At 43.8% G+C, this 20,136-nt stretch overlaps 2 protein-coding genes across 2 annotated transcripts; one reads left to right on the forward strand and one right to left on the reverse strand.

The window, feature by feature from the left end:
- Positions 1-1,799: 1,799 nt before the first annotated feature.
- On the forward strand, positions 1,800-5,750 carry LOC136488684 (uncharacterized). Its single transcript, XM_066485528.1, has 7 exons — positions 1,800-2,000; positions 2,056-2,106; positions 2,493-2,998; positions 3,239-3,514; positions 3,605-3,870; positions 4,081-4,094; positions 4,191-5,750. Exons 1-7 carry the CDS (start codon positions 1,800-1,802, stop codon positions 5,748-5,750), a joined length of 2,874 nt encoding a protein of 957 aa, XP_066341625.1.
- A 2,098-nt stretch (positions 5,751-7,848) lies between these two features.
- LOC136490286 (probably inactive leucine-rich repeat receptor-like protein kinase At5g48380) lies at positions 7,849-12,702 on the reverse strand. Its single transcript, XM_066486761.1, has 3 exons — positions 12,390-12,702; positions 9,880-10,813; positions 7,849-9,125 (listed from the first exon to the last, which is right to left on the reverse strand). Exons 2-3 carry the CDS (start codon positions 10,696-10,698, stop codon positions 8,130-8,132), a joined length of 1,815 nt encoding a protein of 604 aa, XP_066342858.1. The 5' UTR covers positions 10,699-10,813; positions 12,390-12,702; the 3' UTR covers positions 7,849-8,129.
- Between the last annotated feature and the right edge of the window lie 7,434 nt (positions 12,703-20,136).

Below are 20,136 nucleotides of genomic sequence, written 5' to 3' on the forward strand. Positions count from 1 at the left end.
GTATTTCTTTTCTAATCACAAGTATCTTCTATTCGGCGCTAGGCCTCCCCTCTCTTGGTGCTTCTCTGACTGGTGGCCATGGGCTCATCATCTGGATTGGTGGCTCGTATGGATTTCTCTGTTGGCGAAGAGTTCGAGCGTGAAGTTCATCGTCGCTTTGGCGTCCAGGTGCACCATGATTCTCCTAGCCCTAGAGGCGCGTTTTCTTGCTGGCTACTTTTCGTCGTTTTCTCTTTCGGCTTACGGAAGACAGTGTCTCTCTGGCGCTCCAATCCTGTCTGGGAGGGCTTGCATCAAAGTTTCACGTGGTGGAACTTAGTCACAATCATTTCCGATTCTCAGTGTCCTGCAAGGCTGTGGGTTTTCATGTTTATGCTTTGAGACGATTCATTGGTGAAACTTTTGATGTTTATTTTCATCTGTTTAACAATGGTGTTCCGCACTGGGAACGTGAGAAGAGATTGTGGGAAGAAGAGGAGGCTAAAAAATGGACGTTAGTTCTTTCTATATGTCAGAAACGCAATGCCAAGTCTCAGTCTGCTAATGCTTCTGCTAAGAAAGTTCGTTTTGCGTCTAAGCTTGTTCTTGCTTCTCCGGTCAAAAAATTTGCTCCTCCTACTCCCAGAGTTCAGTTGATTTCTTTTGGGGAGTTCAAAACCTCGGTTGATATCTATGATTCTTCCTTCGAGCCCTTCACTGTTCTTCCCCCTGAGAATGGTAGGGCTCTGCACAACTCTGCTCAGTTCAACTCAGTTCAGTTGGAGTTCGTTTCAGAGGACAGGTCAGTTCAGAAGACTGCCAGGCTGCCGCCCTTGGATAGCTCGTTCATTAAGTCTGCCTTGAAAAAGGATATTCTTTCGGCTAATTTGATTTCTGGCTCGGTACCCGATGCTGATAATTATGAGCAGTCTAATAAAGCTGAAGATTGGGGGATATCTCGTTTTAATTCTGCGCAGTGCTCTAAGTGTTTACGGCGGGGTCATCTGTCCCGAGACTGTCGCTTCATTGTTCGCTGCTTAAAATGCTATAACTACGGCCATCGGGCCAAACATTGCTTATTTAAGCCGAGAAGGCGTCTTTGCTGGATGCCCAAATCTCCTATGCTGGGCTATACTGAATCCTCTCCTAAGTTATGCTGGAAACCCAAATATCCATTGGTCCGGGGGCCCATTAGTGATCAAGAGTCGTTATTGACTGGGGATACGTTCACATCCCCTCGGGAACTGCAAGCGCCGGACGCCTCCAAACAGGCGCTTGGTGACCTGGGGATTAATGTGCAACAGATGCAGGACATCAACACCCTGTTCACTTAATCGTATCAGCCATGCTTATCAGCCATGATACAGTGTTTTTCTCTCACAATAAAACAGTATCAACCGGCTTATAAGCCAAAGAAACGATCTAAGCGAACAGGATGCAAGAGATCAACCCCGTTGGTCATTGTTTTGCTCATCAGAACAATGGTATGGAAGTGGACCAAGATGCTGAAGATGATGATCAGATGGAGATGGATGTGGTGGAGAATTGGGTCCCTCAGCACCCTGATCAGCCACAGGATAATATTACATTCAATCAGTCAGGCAGTACTACTAACTATCTTAGGGCGACTGGCCCTGACATTCATCTGTCGGTGGAAGAAGTTCTTGCTGGAATTCAGAACAGTGGTGGGTCCTCGTCCTCCAATTGACTCGGGTGTTGTGACCTCTGACAGAAGTGCACACCTGATCATTCCATCATTCATTGTCAAGGCGTGTCAGAAGCTTGCTGTGGATGATATTCTGCCATTCACTCGGGAGAAGATGGTGCAGGAATGGAAGGAAGATGTTAAGAAGGCTATCTGTTCAGTTGCCCCAGTCATGGATTGCATTCTTATCAGGCTGTGGGTTTTTCTGTTTGCTGACAAGGACGTTGCTCAGGGAAGGGTTCCTGTTAGGCCTATATCCATCCCAGTGATCGTTTTCAAGAAGCCGCGTTCTAAGACGCCGCTAGTTGACACTATGGTTAGAAGGAGCTCGCGTCTGAATCCTCAGGCTAAAGATGGCTTTTGGCTTTCAGATTGTCAAGATCAAAGAACCTGCCTCCAAAAGAAGGAAGACGGTGGCATTGGTGACTGACCTGGATCAGCCCCCCCCCCCCCCCCCCCCCCCCCCCCCCCCCCCCCCCCAGAATGCAGAAGAAGCTGCCAACCCCCGATCCCACTCGACAACCTCCGCGAGTGGGGTGTCAAATGCGGAGTGCCTCCTGAGGAGCTCTCGGAGGATGCCCTTATGCAAGGGCGCTCTGAAGATCAGGATTAATGTCGCACCAAGTTATCTGCGCTGGCTGCCGTCCTATTTTGTTGATCAGTCTTTGATATATTGTCGATGTCTATGTTGGCTACTTTACCTTTATGTTGCATGTGATGTACGCTGGTACTATGTGGGTTGATATTATGTCGTTGGCTACCATGATGCTCTTATTTGCTATTACTGTGTTAATGACCTTCTATGAAGGTTGTTATGCTTTCGCTCTGTATTTTGGTTTCCCCAATGAATAGATCTTGGAACATCTTATGTTGGAATGTTAGGGGGATCAACGCTGCTGAGAAATGGCCTAGTATTCGTAGCAAAATTGATGAAAGTAGCTGTGAGATCTTTTGTTTTCAAGAAACTAAGAAAGAAAGCTTTGATCCCTCGTTCATCAGGAACTTTGCTCCGAAAAGATTTGATAAGTTTATCTTTGCTCCTTCAGTTATTGAGATTAAACCGTTTGCTATCTCAGTAAGCTTCTCCTCCAGGCTTGATCTTAATATTTGGAATCTCACCACAGTTTATGGCCCATGCTTAGAACCTGCTCGCTCCACCTTCGTGTCCTGGCTGCGTAATCTGGATATTCAGGATAATGATAACTGGATCTTGATTGGTGATTTTAATTTTTATAGATCTCTGGAAAATAGAATCAGAGCTAGTGGTAACTTTCAGGATACTCAGATTTTTAACAAAGTGATTGACCACTTGTGGTTAGTTGAGTTACCTTTGAAAGGAAGAGCTTTTACTTGGAGTAACATGCAGTCCAATCCTCTTTTAGAGCAGCTTGATTGTTTTTTCACATCTGTGAACTGAACTTCGGATTTCCCAAATACTATGGTGACCCCTCTAGCCAGACCAACTTCTGATCATGTGCCATGCAAAATCTCCATTGGAACAAAGATTTCTAAATCCAACATTTTTCGTTTTGAAAACTATTGGACAACTCACAGTTCCTTCTTCAGTACTGTGCAGCATTCTTGGGTACAGCCTACCAGCAACAGGGACAACATTGTATCTGTTCTATCAGCTAAATTCAAGAGGCTGAGGTATGATCTGAAACAGTGGAGCAAGGGCATTTCCAATCTCAAGTTGCTCATTGAAAACTGCAACAAAGTAATTCTATATTTGGATACTCTTGAGGAATTTATGCCTCTTTTTAACACTGAATGGAACTTGAGACGATCAGTACAAAAGCAGTTCAGTAGGCTTCTGGAGCAGCAGAAATTGTATTGGAAACAGAGAAATACCATCAATAGAATAAAGCATGGTTATGAGTGTACCAAATATTTTCATTCCATGGCAACTATCTCTTACAGAAGGAACATGATTGCCCAGATACAAGATGACTATGGTGTTTCTTTAATTCACCATGAGGACAAGGCCAACCATTTGTGGTGCTCCTTCAAAAGTAGGATGGGTTTCTCTAATAATGTTTCAATGGATTTTGATCTTGGTTCACTGGTACATATCAATGATGATGCACAGTTAGATAGTCTTGCTTCCCCTTTCTCTGTTGCTGAGATTGATAATATTATAAAGATCATGCCTACTGATAAAGCCCCGGGTCCAGATGGTTTTAATGGTATGTTTATTAAGAAGTGTTGGCCTATCATTCGGGAAGATATCTATAAATTATTCTTTGATTTCTTTGACAATAAGGTGAATCTTGCTCCCATTAATGGTTCACACATTGTGCTTGTTCCCAAACATAGTAACCCGGTCTTGGCGTCTGACTATCGCCCAATCTCTCTACTGAATTGCTGTGTTAAAATGATCACTAAATTATTGGCAGAAAGGTTACAGAAGGTAATCTTGAAGATTATACACAAGTATCAGTACGGTTTCATTAAGCATCGAACAATCCAGGACTGTTTAGCCTGGAGTTTTGAGTATATCCACTAGTGTCAGCAGTCTAAAAAAGAAATAGTTATTGTGAAACTGGATTTTGCAAAAGCTTTTGACACGGTAGAACATTCAGCTATCATTGAGATGCTTTCTCACCTGGGATTTCCATCTCGATGGATTAATTGGGTAAAGATGATTCTCTCCACTGGTTCCTCGTCTGTCTTGCTTAATGGTGTGCCTGGCAAAGTTTTTATCTGTAAGAGAGGTGTGCGGCAGGGTGACCCTTTGTCACCACTGCTGTTTGTTCTTGCTGCTGAAATTCTTCCGTACATCATCAATGGGCTAAAAGACAAAGGTGTTCTGAAATTTCTTATCCTGCAGCCAGGCACTGACTTTCCTATTGTTCAGTACGCGGACGACACCTTGTTAATCATGCAAGCTGATGCTAGGCAGTTGTTCTGTCTTAAAGCAATTTTGAATTCCTTCGCTGCTTCCACAGGGTTGGTGGTAAATTTTGAAAAATCTCTTCTAGTGCCGATAAATGTCTCTAATGAAAAAATGATGATTCTTGCTGGAACTTTGGGTTGTCAGATCGGATCTCTCCCCTTCACTTATTTAGGCTTGCCTCTTGGGACTACTAAGCCAAAGATAGAAGAATTTGCTCCACTCTTGGATAGAGTTGAAAGGAAACTATCAGCTTGCTCTTCTCTTCTTTCTTACTCTGGCAGAGTGGAATATATTAACACTGTTATCACTCCCACAGTTTCGTATGCTATGTGCACCTTCAAGCTCCATAAAGGTGTGATCCATAGCATTGATAGAATTAGGAAACAGTGTCTCTGGAGAGGGAATTCTGAAAGAAAGAAGGGTGGTAACTTGGTTGCTTGGCCACTTGCTCAAAGACCAAAGCAAAAAGGTGGTCTTGGAATAAAAAATCTAGCTTTGCAAAATGATGCCTTGTTGATGAAACAGCTGCATAAATTCTATTCTAAGGCAGATGTCCCATGGGTGCAGCAAGTATGGTTCAAGAACTACAACAATAGAGTTCCTCATTCTCAAAAAGAAGTTGGTTCTTTTTGGTGGAAAGATGTCTTTAGGCTTAAAGATCTCTATGGGGATGGCACCTCGGTCCTCTTCTGGAAAGATAATTGGGCAGGTGAAATTCTCATTGATCTGTTCCCTAATATTGCCATGTTTGTTAAGCATCCAGACATCTCAGTCAAAGAGGTTTGTGAAGCTGAAAGTCTTGATAATTTATTTCATATCCCTATATCACAAGCAGCAGCAGTTGAGCTGGAGGACCTGAGAACTTTAGCACACTCCTTTGAGCTGTCTGAGGACACTGACATGAGAATCTTTTGTTGGGGCAGCAGTATGTATTCGGCTGCCAAGCTCTATAAGTTAGCATTCCTAACTATGCAGACACCGGCTGCTTTTCGTTTGGTTTGGAAGTCCAAAGTAACCCCCAGGGTTAAATTCTTCGCCTGGCTAATCCTGCTAGACAGATTAAACACAAAAAATATGCTTGCTAGAAGAAATTTCAACGTGCAGCCCAACAGTTTATGTGTTCTATGTGACGATGGCACGGAGGAGACCATTGATCATCTCTTCTTCTAATGTCGTTTTGCTAAGCAATGCTGGGATAAATTGGGAGTTAGCTGGGTCACAGAGGATGATCTCTCCAAAAGAATTGAACGTAGCAGACAGATGGCCGGATTGCCCTTCTTCATGGAGATATTTCTCATTGCTGCTTGGGAACTTTGGAAGATCAGGAACAGGTTGATATTTGACGGTATACAGGCTACGTTCAGCAGATGGCTACGAAATTTCAAGGAGGATGCTGGTCTTCAGTCCTACCACTTAAAAGATTCAGATAGAGTCCTAGTCTGTTTATGGCTTGACGCGTTGTAATTTTTCTTCCTTTTCTTTGTCCCCTGTTCTTTTTCTATTGCGCAGTTGTAATTATGTAAAGTCTGTAAAGTCCCCCCCTCTCCCCCCCTCTCTCCCTCCTTGTAAGTATTTCCTTGACCCCTTTGTTTTGTTGCCTTTTTATAAATTTTTTGATTCACCTTGGGGAACTCCCCCACGGTTTTTGCGTCAAAAAAAAGTATCTTCTATTCTTTCAATAAATATTTTTCACCACTAATGTGTTGCATCCATTATATCCTTTGCTCGAGTTACATTCGTCTGTCCGCTTCCTAATCAATGTGTTTGTCACCCGTTTTGTCTTCGTGCCGGACGAGGTAGCTTTGTCTGCTCCCTCTCCTAGGTCCAAACTCATTACTCCTCTAGAGTCTCATTAGCACGTGCGTTATAGATTGTCATAGACCTATGGCCCTATAAGAATCGGAGCCCTCGACAGAGCGTAGGAGATCAATAACGATGAGACAAGGCAAAAGGCACATCAAGCATACTGAAATTATGTGGACTTGCGGTTCGGAAGACTGACAATGGAGCAATCAATTGACCCTCACGTGATACATCTACTCCTTGTCAGGCTTATCTACACCAACTGTTGCGTCGTTGTGGGCACTAATGGCACAACTAGATCTCCCATGGACGCCACTCTTCTAGATCGTTCAGGGCACCGTAAGGGTTGCACACTCTCTCAATTGCGATCGACAGGCCATGCCTATGCCGCTGCAAGGAGCCTGATCCACTCAGCCACCACTAGAGTCACGCCACACGAGCGTTGTGCCGTCCTATCACGTAGTTGCGCAGTGCTAGCCCATGTCTTAATGGTTGACGCACCGGCGTCCTACATTGTTTGGCCGTGCCCGACGACACTAGGCGTGCGTGCTATTGTGGCCACTGTGCCACACACGGCTTCACCATACAACAACACTCGTGATGCCGATGATATAATAAATTGTTCTCCCATTGCAATGCACTTGCATTTTTGTTAGTCCATATAATAAAGGCATAACTATTGTACTTTGAACACAGAATATTTCAAGCATGGGCAGGCGAGCGATAGTATTTTATTTCCGAGTTGGACATCTACAAGTCTGCTGCTTTGTTGATGAGAAATACTTGTCAGCATGTTCGCTTGGTCGTAAACGATCGTAAATTTTCAGCCAGAATAGTATTTTTCTCTCACACCAAACCAGCCAGCAGTAAATAATCAACGATCGTTTACGGCCTGCCGAACAGGCTGACATTAGGTTCCACGGGTTTTGTCATCATAATTCATATTTTCAAAAGGTAACTGTTTGCAAAAAAACTTATGGGGTTTTGTATTTGAAGTTGTAAACAGGAAACAGAGGTGGTGGGCTTTCGCGGAACAAGTATACTTTAATCAAAAGGATACATATCTCCATCTGCAGGGATAAATATTCTTTTAGGGATGGACACATGTTCTATAAACTTAAGGTAGCACGGTTCTCTACCTCTCTGAGTGGAACACAGAAATGAAATCAGAATCTACTGCAGTGTCATCTGGCTATTGGAAAGTAGCATCTCAAAAAAGAAATATGGGGCAATTATATACATAAGGCACAGGATGTAATGTAAATATGTACATATAAGTACCAGGTACCTACCAGCATGTTCCAGGCTTTATCGAACTAGAAAATAAAACTCCCACCTCTGAAAACCAGTCGACACTGGTCTAACATTTGAAATTAGAAATAAGTATGAAAATGATACCAAAATGCTAAACGAAAGCACCACCGAAACTGCAGATGAATGATGGGACAACATTGTTACGCATTGCTACCACTACAGCTAAAATTTGCATGTTTCACATTGCTGATCCATCTTACAACAGCAGGAGAAAATAATCCTGAGGATACACAACAAGGCAAGAATGTACAAATGTAAACAGCACATTTTGATAGACCTTACAATCGAACGACAAATCCTAGTGCTTGCCTGACATGTAGCGCCAGAAGTAGAGAAGATATAGAAATGATTAAAAACGACCTGATTATTCCAAGTTAAAGCAACTCCTATAATATTTGGTACAAGCACTACTCATCACATAGGTAGGTTCAACTAGTTTGCTACAATAAGCTCATCTTCAGGATTGGCATTTTGAGGTTGCATCGTCAATTCATCATCAGCTGCACTGAAATGATATTTCTCCCCAACAGCTCTCAGAAGCTGGTAAACCTCGAACATTGTAGGCCTTTCCTTTGGAGAAGAAAGCACACAAGAGCAGGCAACCTTCATGCATTGAAGCAGCTCAGTATCGTTGCCCTTCCCAATCAAAGACTTGTCAACTGCATCCTGAAGAATAGAGTTGTTTGACAGGTAAGTTATCCAATCCACCAAACTCCCTTTGAAGTTCTCTGGCGCATTTGACACATGTGTGGGCTCTTCACGAGTAACAAGTTCAAGTAAGACAACCCCAAAGCTATAGACATCCCCTTTTGGAGTGGCCACAAGAGTGCGTGTATACTCCGGAGCTACATACCCTAAGTCACCAAATTCACCGTTCACAAATGTGCTCAGGTGGGTGTCAATGGGATTCATAAGCCTTGCCAGACCAAAATCGGAGATCTTAGGCTCATAGTCATCATCAAGCAATATGCACTTGGAACTAATGTTCCTATGAAGAATGCGAGGGTTGCAACTGTGATGAAGCCACGCCAATCCTCTAGCACTCCCAATGGCAATTTTTAGCCTCAATGACCATTCCAATGCCTTTTTGTCACTGTTTTGTTGGTGTAAATTATCATAAAGTGAACCCTTTGGCATGTACTTATACACCAAGAGCCTCTCATTCTTGGCAATGCAGTATCCCAAAAGTGGCACTAAGTTACGTTGCCGTACACTTCCCAGTGTTGACATCTCAGAAGTAAATTGGTCCTCCGAATGCTGAGTGTCCTGCAACCTCTTGATAGCAAGGAATGAACCATCTGGAAGTGTTGCTCTGTACATAGCTCCTGATCGACCAGTTCCAATAATATTGTCCTTTGTAAAATCATCTGTTGCTTTCATAAGATCATTCAACTTCATCTTTGAAACTGATTTCTCAAACATTGATACCTAAATGACAAAATAAATGTGAAAATTCAGCAAACCAAACCACTCATCTAAGCAAAGCTGAGGGATGAAGGGCACATTTGGTTCTAGCAGCAAGGCTTCCTTCTCCTTGCCTAGTGAGATCTGACGTGAGGGTAGATGTTTGGATTGTTTGCTAAGCGCCTGGGAGCTTGTGCTGGCAAGTTTTTTCAGCCATTTTCCTTGCTACCATGAGCGAGCTAGATCAGCTCGCTGGGGCTGGCAAATTTTTGGGAGTTTGTGCAAGCTAGGCAAGGCAAGGCTGCTCTGTGAACCAAACATGCCCGAAAACTGTAGCATGTACAATAATATACCTAATGTTTGTCAGACATCTACTCCTAGTCAAAGACAGCATAGCTTCTTATTTGATAGCACAGGTATATTGAACTAATTAGCTACATACAACATAACATAGTTATCAATTAGAGAAAAGGTGTCAAGCGTTATCCAAATTAATGGCTGATAGCATGTGTGGAATGCAGGGCAGGGTATGACATGACTGCATAAGAAAGTAGGCATCCTGACTCGGTAGTAAAGATGTCCCACGACCCAATATACAAATTTAACCATCCTATAAGTATGGTAAGATCTTGTGTTCCCAAACTTTCCATATGAGGTTACAAGACACTGGAGAACAAGAAAGCAAAGTTGATTGTTAAGAATAATGGCAAGGCTATTGACTACACATTTATACAAAACATAAACTGATATATATCAAAATTATGGAATGAAAACATACCTTTACTCCTTTTGATCCCTTAATAGTCTTTGCCCACTTATTTTCTTCTACATCTTTTAACTTCTTCTTTGCAGGCATTTTTCGCAAGACAATGAATAAAATAACAGCAACTATTATTAAAGTTATAACTGCACCACTGACAGCAGAACCAACAATTACCCCTGTTCGGCTGCTTGAAGTGGCAGTGCAGTCATTGCTTAGAGGCCTACCACAAAGGTCTTGATTTGCAAAATTGGAGGCTGGAAATTTGCTCAAAGATGAAGGAATCTGCCCTGACAATTGATTGTCAGCAACATTAAACTGGGCTAGGCGACTGAGATCAGCAAGCTGACCTGGGATTGTTCCAGTCAATTTGTTATGTTGTAAACTGATGGCGTTGAGATAAGAACAATTAGCTAGTGCTTCTGGTATCTCTCCTGAGAAGCTATTATATGACAGATCAAGGTTTGTAATGAATGGAAGTCGCTTCGAGATGTCAGCTGGGATCGGGCCAGAAAGGCTGTTGCTTGAGAGATCCAGCGAAGTCAGGCTGCTACAATTCTCAAGCCCATCAGGGAATTGGCCCTTAAGACCAAAGCTACCAAGATGAAGCGAAAGAACCCTGTTCTCATTAGGATGCCAGCACTCCACACCATTAAATCCACATATGGATCCCTCTGTGTTGTTATTGAATGTCCATTCTAACTTATTCTCCAGATCAACTGATGCCTTCAGCTTCTTCAGACATTGGATATCAGTTACTGTGCCATAGGAAAGCTGACAGATCATAAAACAGAAGAGTACAGGGAGAAGAGCAGTACAGGAACACCAAACAGCCATCCTGTTGTTTTCTACTTTCTGAATCCTTTCACCACCCAGAGTTAGTCATAAATCACAAGGATTGCTCAGTGTCCTGAGGGACAAGAGAGTTTTCTTGACAAGAATACAAGATAACCTGCAAATTCCAAAGAATATATCAGGTTTAGCACTGAATTTACAAATCACAAGATCACCAATTTATCCAAAAAATCACCATCCTTAAGATACACGGCTAGGAGACTGAATGTATCAGAAATGTCAAGCATAAATCCTTGAATCAAATATATCGATTCAGCTACCGGATTAAGTTTGTCACTGAGAACAGCTAGAGGGGCCAAACACACAAGCAACGTAGAACAGAACCATTGGCGGACCCAGCACTAGGGCAACTAGGGCCATGGCCCTAGTCGTGGCCCAAGTAATCAGGGAGCAGCTCTTCAATTTCTTGGCTCATCAGATACCAGCCCAACAATGGAGGGGTCCAACTGAAGCGAGGGAATACGGCAGGGGTAGCGCTCACTCGCATCGCGTGGGAGTCACGCTGCCTCGCTCGTCTGGAGTCGCGCCGCACGCTGCTGGCGCTACGCACTTCCGCCCGTCGCCCCCTCCGCTCTATGCTCCGCGCCTCCGCCCCTCACCGGCTCGCCCCTTCCCTCTGCTTTCCGTGACTCCGCCATCGTCCCTCGGCCGGACGCCGCCCGCCCGCCGCTGCCCAGCCCCAGCACCCCAGCGGTGGCCGCCCCGGCCCCGCTTGGCTGCCAGGCGACCAGGGGCCGCTGCCCACTGCCCGCTGGCCAAGACAAGGAGGAGCAGGCCGCAGGCGTCCAGGCAAACAGGAACAGGGACCTTGGTCGCAGAGGCCATCCGGAGCATAGAGGCAGTCAGGCAGAGTGCAGGCCTTCAAGCGGGAGCAACGGCGACGCGCTGCCCTGGCCAGCGGCTTCCTTGCGCCTAGTATCCATGCTCAAAGCTCACATAGTCACAGGCCATCACGCAGGCCGCTGCTCCCCTCCAACGATTTGGCCTCATTTGAGGTATTTTTCTACTCCAATTTTCAAATCCCAACCATTTATAGACTTGTAGTGTACTAGTATCAATTCAACAGGATTGAAAAATGAAGTGAAGACTTCATCTTGGACGGATGTAGCAGGTGTTATATTAGGCTAGGAACGTTGTTTTATGTATAGAGAGATGAAGAAATTGGGGATTAGATGCTCAGCTCAGCGCCTCAGCTGCAGTTTAATCGAATCGTTTTGGTCTTAAAAAAAACGAAACTGAAAGGGATTTAGCTTTTTGGTGATCGATGCTGATTGTTTCGTGATTTAGTCCTTTATCAATTGTTTCTGATCGTTTCACCTCTATGGGGTAGTTATCGTAACTTGAAAGTGGCCCTAAGAATTTTTGGGTCCACAACTGCACAGAACAGCGGATTCGCGAGAGCAACTTCGGCGCCAACCATGGTCAAGTGGTCAACAAGCACTAGAACACGCAAGTATCCGAACCGAGCTATCGAACGCAATCAGATTATGCTAAAGATGGACACTTTTACACTGTCCAGGCGGTATCCCACACCAACATTTCGATCCAATTGCTCGCAGAAGAGCGCAGACCAGAACAAATCAGCCCGGGTAAGGGGCCGGCGGGTCGTAGGGAACATGAACAGCAAAGCACATGGACTTTGACCAAGAAATGGTGAGACGCCGGAAGCCTACCTCAGCGTTCCGCCGCGCGCTAGTCTCTCCGCCGCCGATGCCCGCCTCAGCTAAGCCGGCGCTCAGCGTTAAGCCGAATCGAACCGAGCCCGTCGTCGATCTCGCCGCCTCCCACCCGGTGGAGCCTCGCCGCAGATCAGGTTGCTGGCCGGGCTCGCGCGCTCGCTGTGGATCCCTGTCGCTCGAGGTCGCCGCCGGCTCCAGTGGCGAGGCGAGCGGTGCCCAAGGAGGGAAGGGGGGACGGACCAGCGGGGTGTCGAGTGGGGCGGCGGCGTGATTCCAGGGTTTGGTCGAGGGGAGGGTGGACCGTGGACTAGACCGACTGGACTGTGACTCTGTGGGAGGCAGAGGGGCAGTTTGGTACTTTTGTCAGACGGTTTGTGCTGATTGCGAGATGGATTTGACAACACTGTCCATCTCGGGGCTGATGTGTCACACAAACAGTCCCACGCAGCACTGTATCGGAGTGTTTAGATATCGGCTGATGTGTCATAAATTTATTATTTCTAAAATTTAGTAAAATAATAGCATACTCTCCCCGTCTCTCGAAATAAGTGTTAGTTTAACTTACCAAGAAGTCAATTACCCTGCTCGCTTATGCTAAAATTTAGCTTATACTGAAATGTTGTGAAAAAAACACGGTTCGATGACTGAAAAGTAAGTCAAGCGAACATTGCTAATGTTTTTAATTTTGTCTAAATATATATAAGAAAACTATAAATATGGTGCATAATTAGTATCGTTAGACGAATAGTTGAATATAATTTTATAATAAATTTATTTTGAGATATAAATGTTGCTCCTATTGTCTACAAACCTAGTCAAACTTAGAAAAATTTGACCAGCACGCATCGTACCGTGACACTTATTTTGAGACGGATAGGGTATATCTTATACTAGTCCATTTGTCATAAAATAATTGACGTTACAAAATTTTCCTAATATAGTTTTTTCAATACATTTGTATCTCTATTTTTCTCTCTCTCTGTTTTATTTTCTGTGCGCCACACCTTTTTAATCTTTTTAAATTTTCGTGTGCAAACCTAAAACGTTAAATATTTTTGAGACGGAGGGTGTACTAATTATTAGCTTATGAGAAACAAGGTCATAATGGATCGATTTTATAATTCATTCTATTTCACAAATCAGACAAAAAAACTAAAGAATGAGATAATGACATACTACTCCATTCTACAAACACCCACTATATGTACTAGGAATGTATCTATATTTATACCAATAATTATATTTAAAAATAAAAAATCTTAAAACTTCGGTGTATCGTACTCTTTAAAAGCATTCGAGTTCTAGCGGGCTTTATTAAACGTAGTAGTATGTGGTGAATAAGATATTAGACTCCTCACCCTTGATTGAGCTTCTCACGCGTTCACTTCATGTTCTCCAGCTCCTAATTCAACTCCCTGGTCAGATCCTGCTAGACCTTACTGATACATCAGGTGCACATGATCCTTGATCAGCTGCACCCGACGACGAATTAAGACTCCGATCAGGCTTTCACCTTCATGCCTAGGACTTCAGCTCGTTAATCTCCCTCGAGATGTACAACCAATGCTTGTTCCATCCCGCATTGGAAGATATAAAGGGGTTGTTGAAGTAGGTACTCTTGTGCTGGAGCTACAAGTTCAAGCCCCCACTAGTAAAGGAGTCCCATGGTAGCTTTGGAGTCATCCCACTCCTTCCGAAAACGTGAAAAGGGGCTCAATACCTAGGTAATTCTCATAGAGAGAATTAGATGATGGACCTAGGCCTCGTAGGACACTATTCGGCATGAAGAATCCCTGCTCAAAGAAGGATACGAAGACAACAACCTCACCAATGTTTGGAGATAGGGAACCTCTCCCTCGCGCCGGACCTCCATCCGACGAGCTCCCACTGTCCTAGCCAGCCCTTCTTCACTAGATCACGGAGATCGACCTTCACATTCAACGGTTCCTAGAAACCTATCACATTGAGATCCTCCAGCCTCGTCGACAGTGAGCCCTCCGCCTTGAGTGCGGTGCACTTCCCCTTCCCCATCTACTTTGGTGGAGGCGAGAATTGAAGATGTGCTCGCCTTGGTGAATGAGGCATCAAACGAGCAAGAGTGCTAGAACCGATGGAGGAGTTGGAGTTTAATACGGATTGGGAGTGGAAGACGAAGTTACGAAACAACAAAGACAGTGGAGTGGAAACGATAAGGTCTCGCTCCCACTCTTATTTTCATATCTGGCACTTAATGGAGTGGGACTCGACGGCTCTCCTTCTGCCCCTATGTAAACGGTTAGGTTCGCACCATAGGCCTAGATGATGGGACCACTTACACAGACCCGGTCAAACTTACAGAAAGGGGAGTATTCGTGATTACTGTCAAACGATCCTAAAACTGTGTCGCACATGTTCGGATCCTGCAATATGCAAGTGGGCTCCCACTTGGATCTTTGAGCATGCCGTCAATGGAACACAGAAGGCAACTGATCGACTTGGACCAAGTATGTTGTTTGAGATCCAACCAAGAGTTTATGGCATACCCCGAGCTAGGACTCTGGAGCCGGTTGTTTTACGGTGAGCACTCGAATGCCACTCGCTCATCCCGTTTGTAGCTCGATGAGCATAAAAGTCATTGCTCATGATGCAAAAGGTTTATTGCTCAAAAGATGATGTTAATGGAAACCATTATTACTGTCAATGTGTACCATGAACTCACTAATCCTTATGGTCGATCCGTGGGGAGGATAGTGTAGCCCCTAGTTGAAAGTGCTCAATGTACTCGGTAGGTAGTGTTAGTCGAATAAGATTACTCTATATGTTATTATGCTCGATGTACAATGACAAAGACCTTTGAGGGTCACTCAATGTAAAATATTAAAGACTTTCTGAGCATTGGATTAACCAAACTCAACTAGACTACCTGCTGCACCTAAGAGCACGAAACCAGTTGGGCTCATCAACTAGAAGAGAATTTGCATACACAGGGTGATCAAATTTGCTTACATGACCTTATGCCGAACTCATGTTTTGCCTCCACCTAGGGTTGCCATAGATTTAGAGCTTGTATGATCAACAAAGCATAGGGCATGAGCATAGAGGCACGTTATGTGTCTCACTACAGGAAACTGGCTCTTTGCCGACTGCAATTTTCTTTGCCAACTGTTTTTTTTCGACACTCGGCAAAGAGGTCCCTTTGCCAACTGGAATTTCCTGCAGTCGGCAAAGCAGGATTTGCCGACTGCCTGGCTTTGCCGACTGCCAGGCAGTTGGCAAAGGATTGCAGTCGGCAAAGGCAGGCCATGGTTGACGCCATCCACACCGTCACCTTTGCCGACTGCCACTCCGTCAGCAGTCGGCAAAGGCGCAGGCTTTGCCAACTGCCATCCTCCCTGGTAGTCGGCAAAGAATTTTTATTTTTTTTGATTTTCGATCCCAGTTTTTTGTGTTGCCTTGATACAGTAAGTACATGATATATTCCAAGTTTGGGATCATTTTGATTTATTTTGCTATATTCCGTAGATTTTTTCTGTTTCTTTGATTTTTTCCGGCAGCTCCAGATTTGAACTGCAGGTACATGAAATAATGGAATCCGGCCATTCAGAAAATGATATTCATGATGTTTGGAGCATGTTGAGGCCGTGTGCGGGGCCTCACGTGAAATTTCGACCGTGTTGGTGTCGGAACACGCCGAGCCACGCGCGTGAAAAGTGTTTTTAAATTTTATAAAATCGAAACGGAGTCCGAAAATGACGAAACTTGACGACGTGTCTTGTCATCGCATGCGGAGGCTGTGGTAAAAATTTGAGAAAGTTTCGAGCAAGTGGCGACGTCGGGTGGCTAAAACCTGGACATCTCCACATGTGATAAAACCTGATATCATGTACTTACTGTAGCAAGGCAACACAAAAAAACTGGGATCGAAAATCGAAAAAAAAAATTAATTCTTTGCCGACTGCCAGGGAGGATGGCAGTCGGCAAAGAATTTCTGAGAAAAAAATCAAAAATAACCTTTGCCGACTGCCAGGGAGCAGAGCAGTCGGCAAAGCTACGTGGCAGTCGGCAAATCCGCCTTTGCCGACCCAGGCTTTGCCGACTGCTCTTTGCCGACTGCCACGTGGCTTTGCGGTCGGCAAAGCCTTTGCCGACTGGGTTTATGCCTTTGCCGACCGGGGCAAGCAGTCGGCAAAGAGGCGTTTTCCTGTAGTGTCTTGTTCTGGTTACTTCTGGTGTTCTCCCCATTCTCTACACTAGGGAAGGGGCAATCCCCCCAAAAAATATTTGTCAAAATCCAATCACTACTAAGAATATCCACTTCTATGATGATCAGCTTCCGTCACAGAAGGAGCCAAATTCATCATAATTTCAGTTTTATGACGAATTTATGATGAATACCGGTTCGTCATAGAAGTCATGTCATACTTAAACTTTTATGATGATTTTTAGAAATCGTCATAGAAGTGGCTTGATTTGTGACAAAAATAGAACGTCATAGAACTATTTTGGCATGCGTGGCAGGGGGGCTGCCACGCTGGTGGGTGCTTTCATTGGAGATGCTTTCTATGTGTACATGCTATAGCCGGTTGCATTGGAGATGGTTCGGGTACGTGTCACCTTTTTATTGCACAACGTGGCCATCTCTAGTTCTTGCACGTTTCAGGTTCTTACTGGACCACGTGTCGGTTCCTTATTGTTCCACATGTTAGTTTTCTACTAGCACACATGTCGTGTTGCAGTTGGATCACGTGTCACTTCTTCATTGGACCACGTGTCGTATTTTTTATTGGTCCACGTCGTGTTCGTTTCTTATTTAACCATGCGTCACGATGCTATCCATCTAGGTGTCATATTTTTATACGTCCACGTGGCTTGATGATTTCCTTCCACGTGTCAGATTTTAAATAGCCCACATGTCGTGCCCTATCCAATTCATGTGTCATGCACTAGTTGGTCCACATGTCACATTTTTATTTGATCATGTGGTCTATCCTGGTTCTACCGCGTGCAGGACTAATTACATCAGAAAATTAATTTGAGATCGTCACTACTGCACAGATTGATAACATAATTATTCAAGCTGGCAATCAAATACCGATAATTAACATTTCACACATTAGCAGCAGGCCATTGACAGAGTTTTATCACAACAAACCATCACATGAGTCCATACAACAGACCACAAATTTTCACCGCATCAAGCTGCAGGAGTTGAAGACTGAGAGTTAATTACCAAGAGAGCTTAAGCGCATGATTTGCTCACAGAGCCTATTGTACTCCTCCTGTCGCTATTTCTTGAATTCCTCAAACTCCCTTTTAGACTCTTCTGTCTTTTTCTTCAGTTCATCCACTAGTTCGACAAGGATAGCGGTACTTTCCTGTTCACCAACAAGCTACTCCCGAAGTGTCATCTCCGTCAATGTCTCTGTTCTGGTGGAGCTTCTCAAGATACCAGCATTCTTTAAAAAAAGGTTTTTGCTGCTTGCCTGGGAGGGGGCGCTTGCCCTGGTAGAGGTAGAGGACCTTGGAAACAACATCAGCACTAGTCATTGGTTGCTGTCCATCAGTAACAAGTTCTGCTTGCATAGCTTCCATAGCTTCCTATGAAATTCAATTAGTAAAATATTAGGTTACAGATAGTGGAAGAGGACTTCAACTAAAAACCCAAGAGATTAATTCATAACAAGTAATGCATAGGACTTCCTCAAATGACTGCTAATAGAGATTACAAAAGCACAATGCATAGGTCTTTTGCAGCCTACTGTCGATAGAGATTACATAAGAACAATGTACAGGTACCATATTGATTGGTGTAAAATTACAACTACAAAATTCAATGATGTTGCCACATTAGGCTCCTGCTATGTTTCCTTCTTTTATGGCAATGGGTCTAGTAGATTTCAAGGAAAGCAAATTAAGGTACTTACAACTGCTGCTCTTGCAGCATCGCTCAGGCCCTTTTTCATACTAGTATGGAAGTCCTTGAAGACTTCCACAACATTAACATCTTCATCAGGTCGACCATGTTGTTCAAGTCCTAGATCATCATGTTGCTCATCAAGTCCTTGATTGTATTCTGTGACCTTCTGAAAGGTCCTAATATGGCTAAGGGGGGGTGAATAGCCTATTTAAAAATATACAAGATCACTAGAGCAATTTGATTAGTATGACAAATAGCGAAATGCAAACTTGCTCTAGCTTTACAAGGGTTGCAAGCTACCTATCAAATAATTCTAGTTACTATAATCACTAGGCACACAATTGGCTAAGTCACTACTCACTTAGAGCTCTCACACTTGCTACACTAAAGAGCTCCACTAGATGATCTTAAGCTACAAAGCAAGCTCTTAATTCTAGCTACACTAAAGAGCTTGCTACAACTAGTTTGCGGAAATATAAACGAGTGAGTATGGTGATTATACTGTCACGTCGAGGAATGAACCAATCATATGATGAAGATAATATAATCATCAGGAGAAATCCAATCACACAAGAGACACAAGATTTTTCTCTCGAGGTTCATGTGCTTGCCGGCACGCTAGTCCCCATTGTGTCGACCAACACTTGGTGTTTCAACGGCTAAGAGGTGTTGCACAAACCTCATCCATACAATTGGACACCATAAGAACCTACCCACAAGTGAGGTAGCTCAATGACACGAGCAATTTACTAGAGTTGCCTTTGGCGCTCCGCCGGAAAAGGCACAAGACCCCTCATAAGCAACTGATCAAGGCCGGAGATAATCACCAACTCTGCTCAACGATCCTCCAATCACTAGGCTATCTAGGTGTTGGCAAACACCAAGAGTAACAAGCTCACAACCAGCCCAAATCACCCAACTAGTGCCACAAGATGATGCAACTCAATGCAATGCACTAGAGGCTCTCCAATCTCACTCAAGATGATGAAATCAAGTAAACAAGTGAGTAGAGTGTGTTGATCAGCTTCCAAAGGGTGTGCACAAATGTATGAGGCCAAGAGAGTGGCCAAGGCCAGCCACACCCTCTATTTATAGCCACACAAGCAAATAGAGCTGTTACCCCTTGGAACTGCTTTCTGTGAGGGCATCGGACAAGGGGTGACTATGCCCCCAACGGTAAAAAATTCAACGGCCGACCAACGACTAGTTGGTCACTGGACAGGGTGACGGTGGCACCGCCATGGTGGTGGCGGTGACCACCTAGCCGAGTCCCCTATTTTTGTAACACCCTAGTGTTAAGCATGGCATTTGGCACTTGCATTTCATGAGCACAAGCATCATCCAAGCATTCATGAACATGAACATATGAAATTTCATCTCATTCTTATACATTGTCGCATGAAATGCTGATTATATATATATATATGCTTATGCTTGTAATCATGTATGACCAATGTATAAAATGGTTGTAAGGTCACAACAATACCTTAGATACATCTAGGATGGTAAATGGAACAACTTTTGTATTCATGACATGAACCAATTTTGCTTCTAAGTGTTGGGTTACCTTGGAATGCCATTTTTATGATACTAGTTTGACCAAAGTTGAACAATAGCTTAGATTATTTGCATGGCTGTGTGACCTAAATAAAAGTTGTAGTTCACATCAAGGGTAACAAACTTTATTTAAGGATCATGAGCTAACTCAGTGCTTAACATAGTCAAATAGAGCTCACAAGTTTCAACTTAATGCTGTTTGTAACTTAGAAAATTTTTGTAAGTGTTGAAGCTGATTTCAGCTTTAATGTAGCCTATTTTGGAGAGTAATAGTTTGAAAACCATTGC

The sequence above is a fragment of the Miscanthus floridulus genome, chromosome 10 (assembly GCF_019320115.1).
Source record: "Miscanthus floridulus cultivar M001 chromosome 10, ASM1932011v1, whole genome shotgun sequence".
Classification (NCBI taxonomy): Eukaryota; Viridiplantae; Streptophyta; class Magnoliopsida; order Poales; family Poaceae; genus Miscanthus; species Miscanthus floridulus.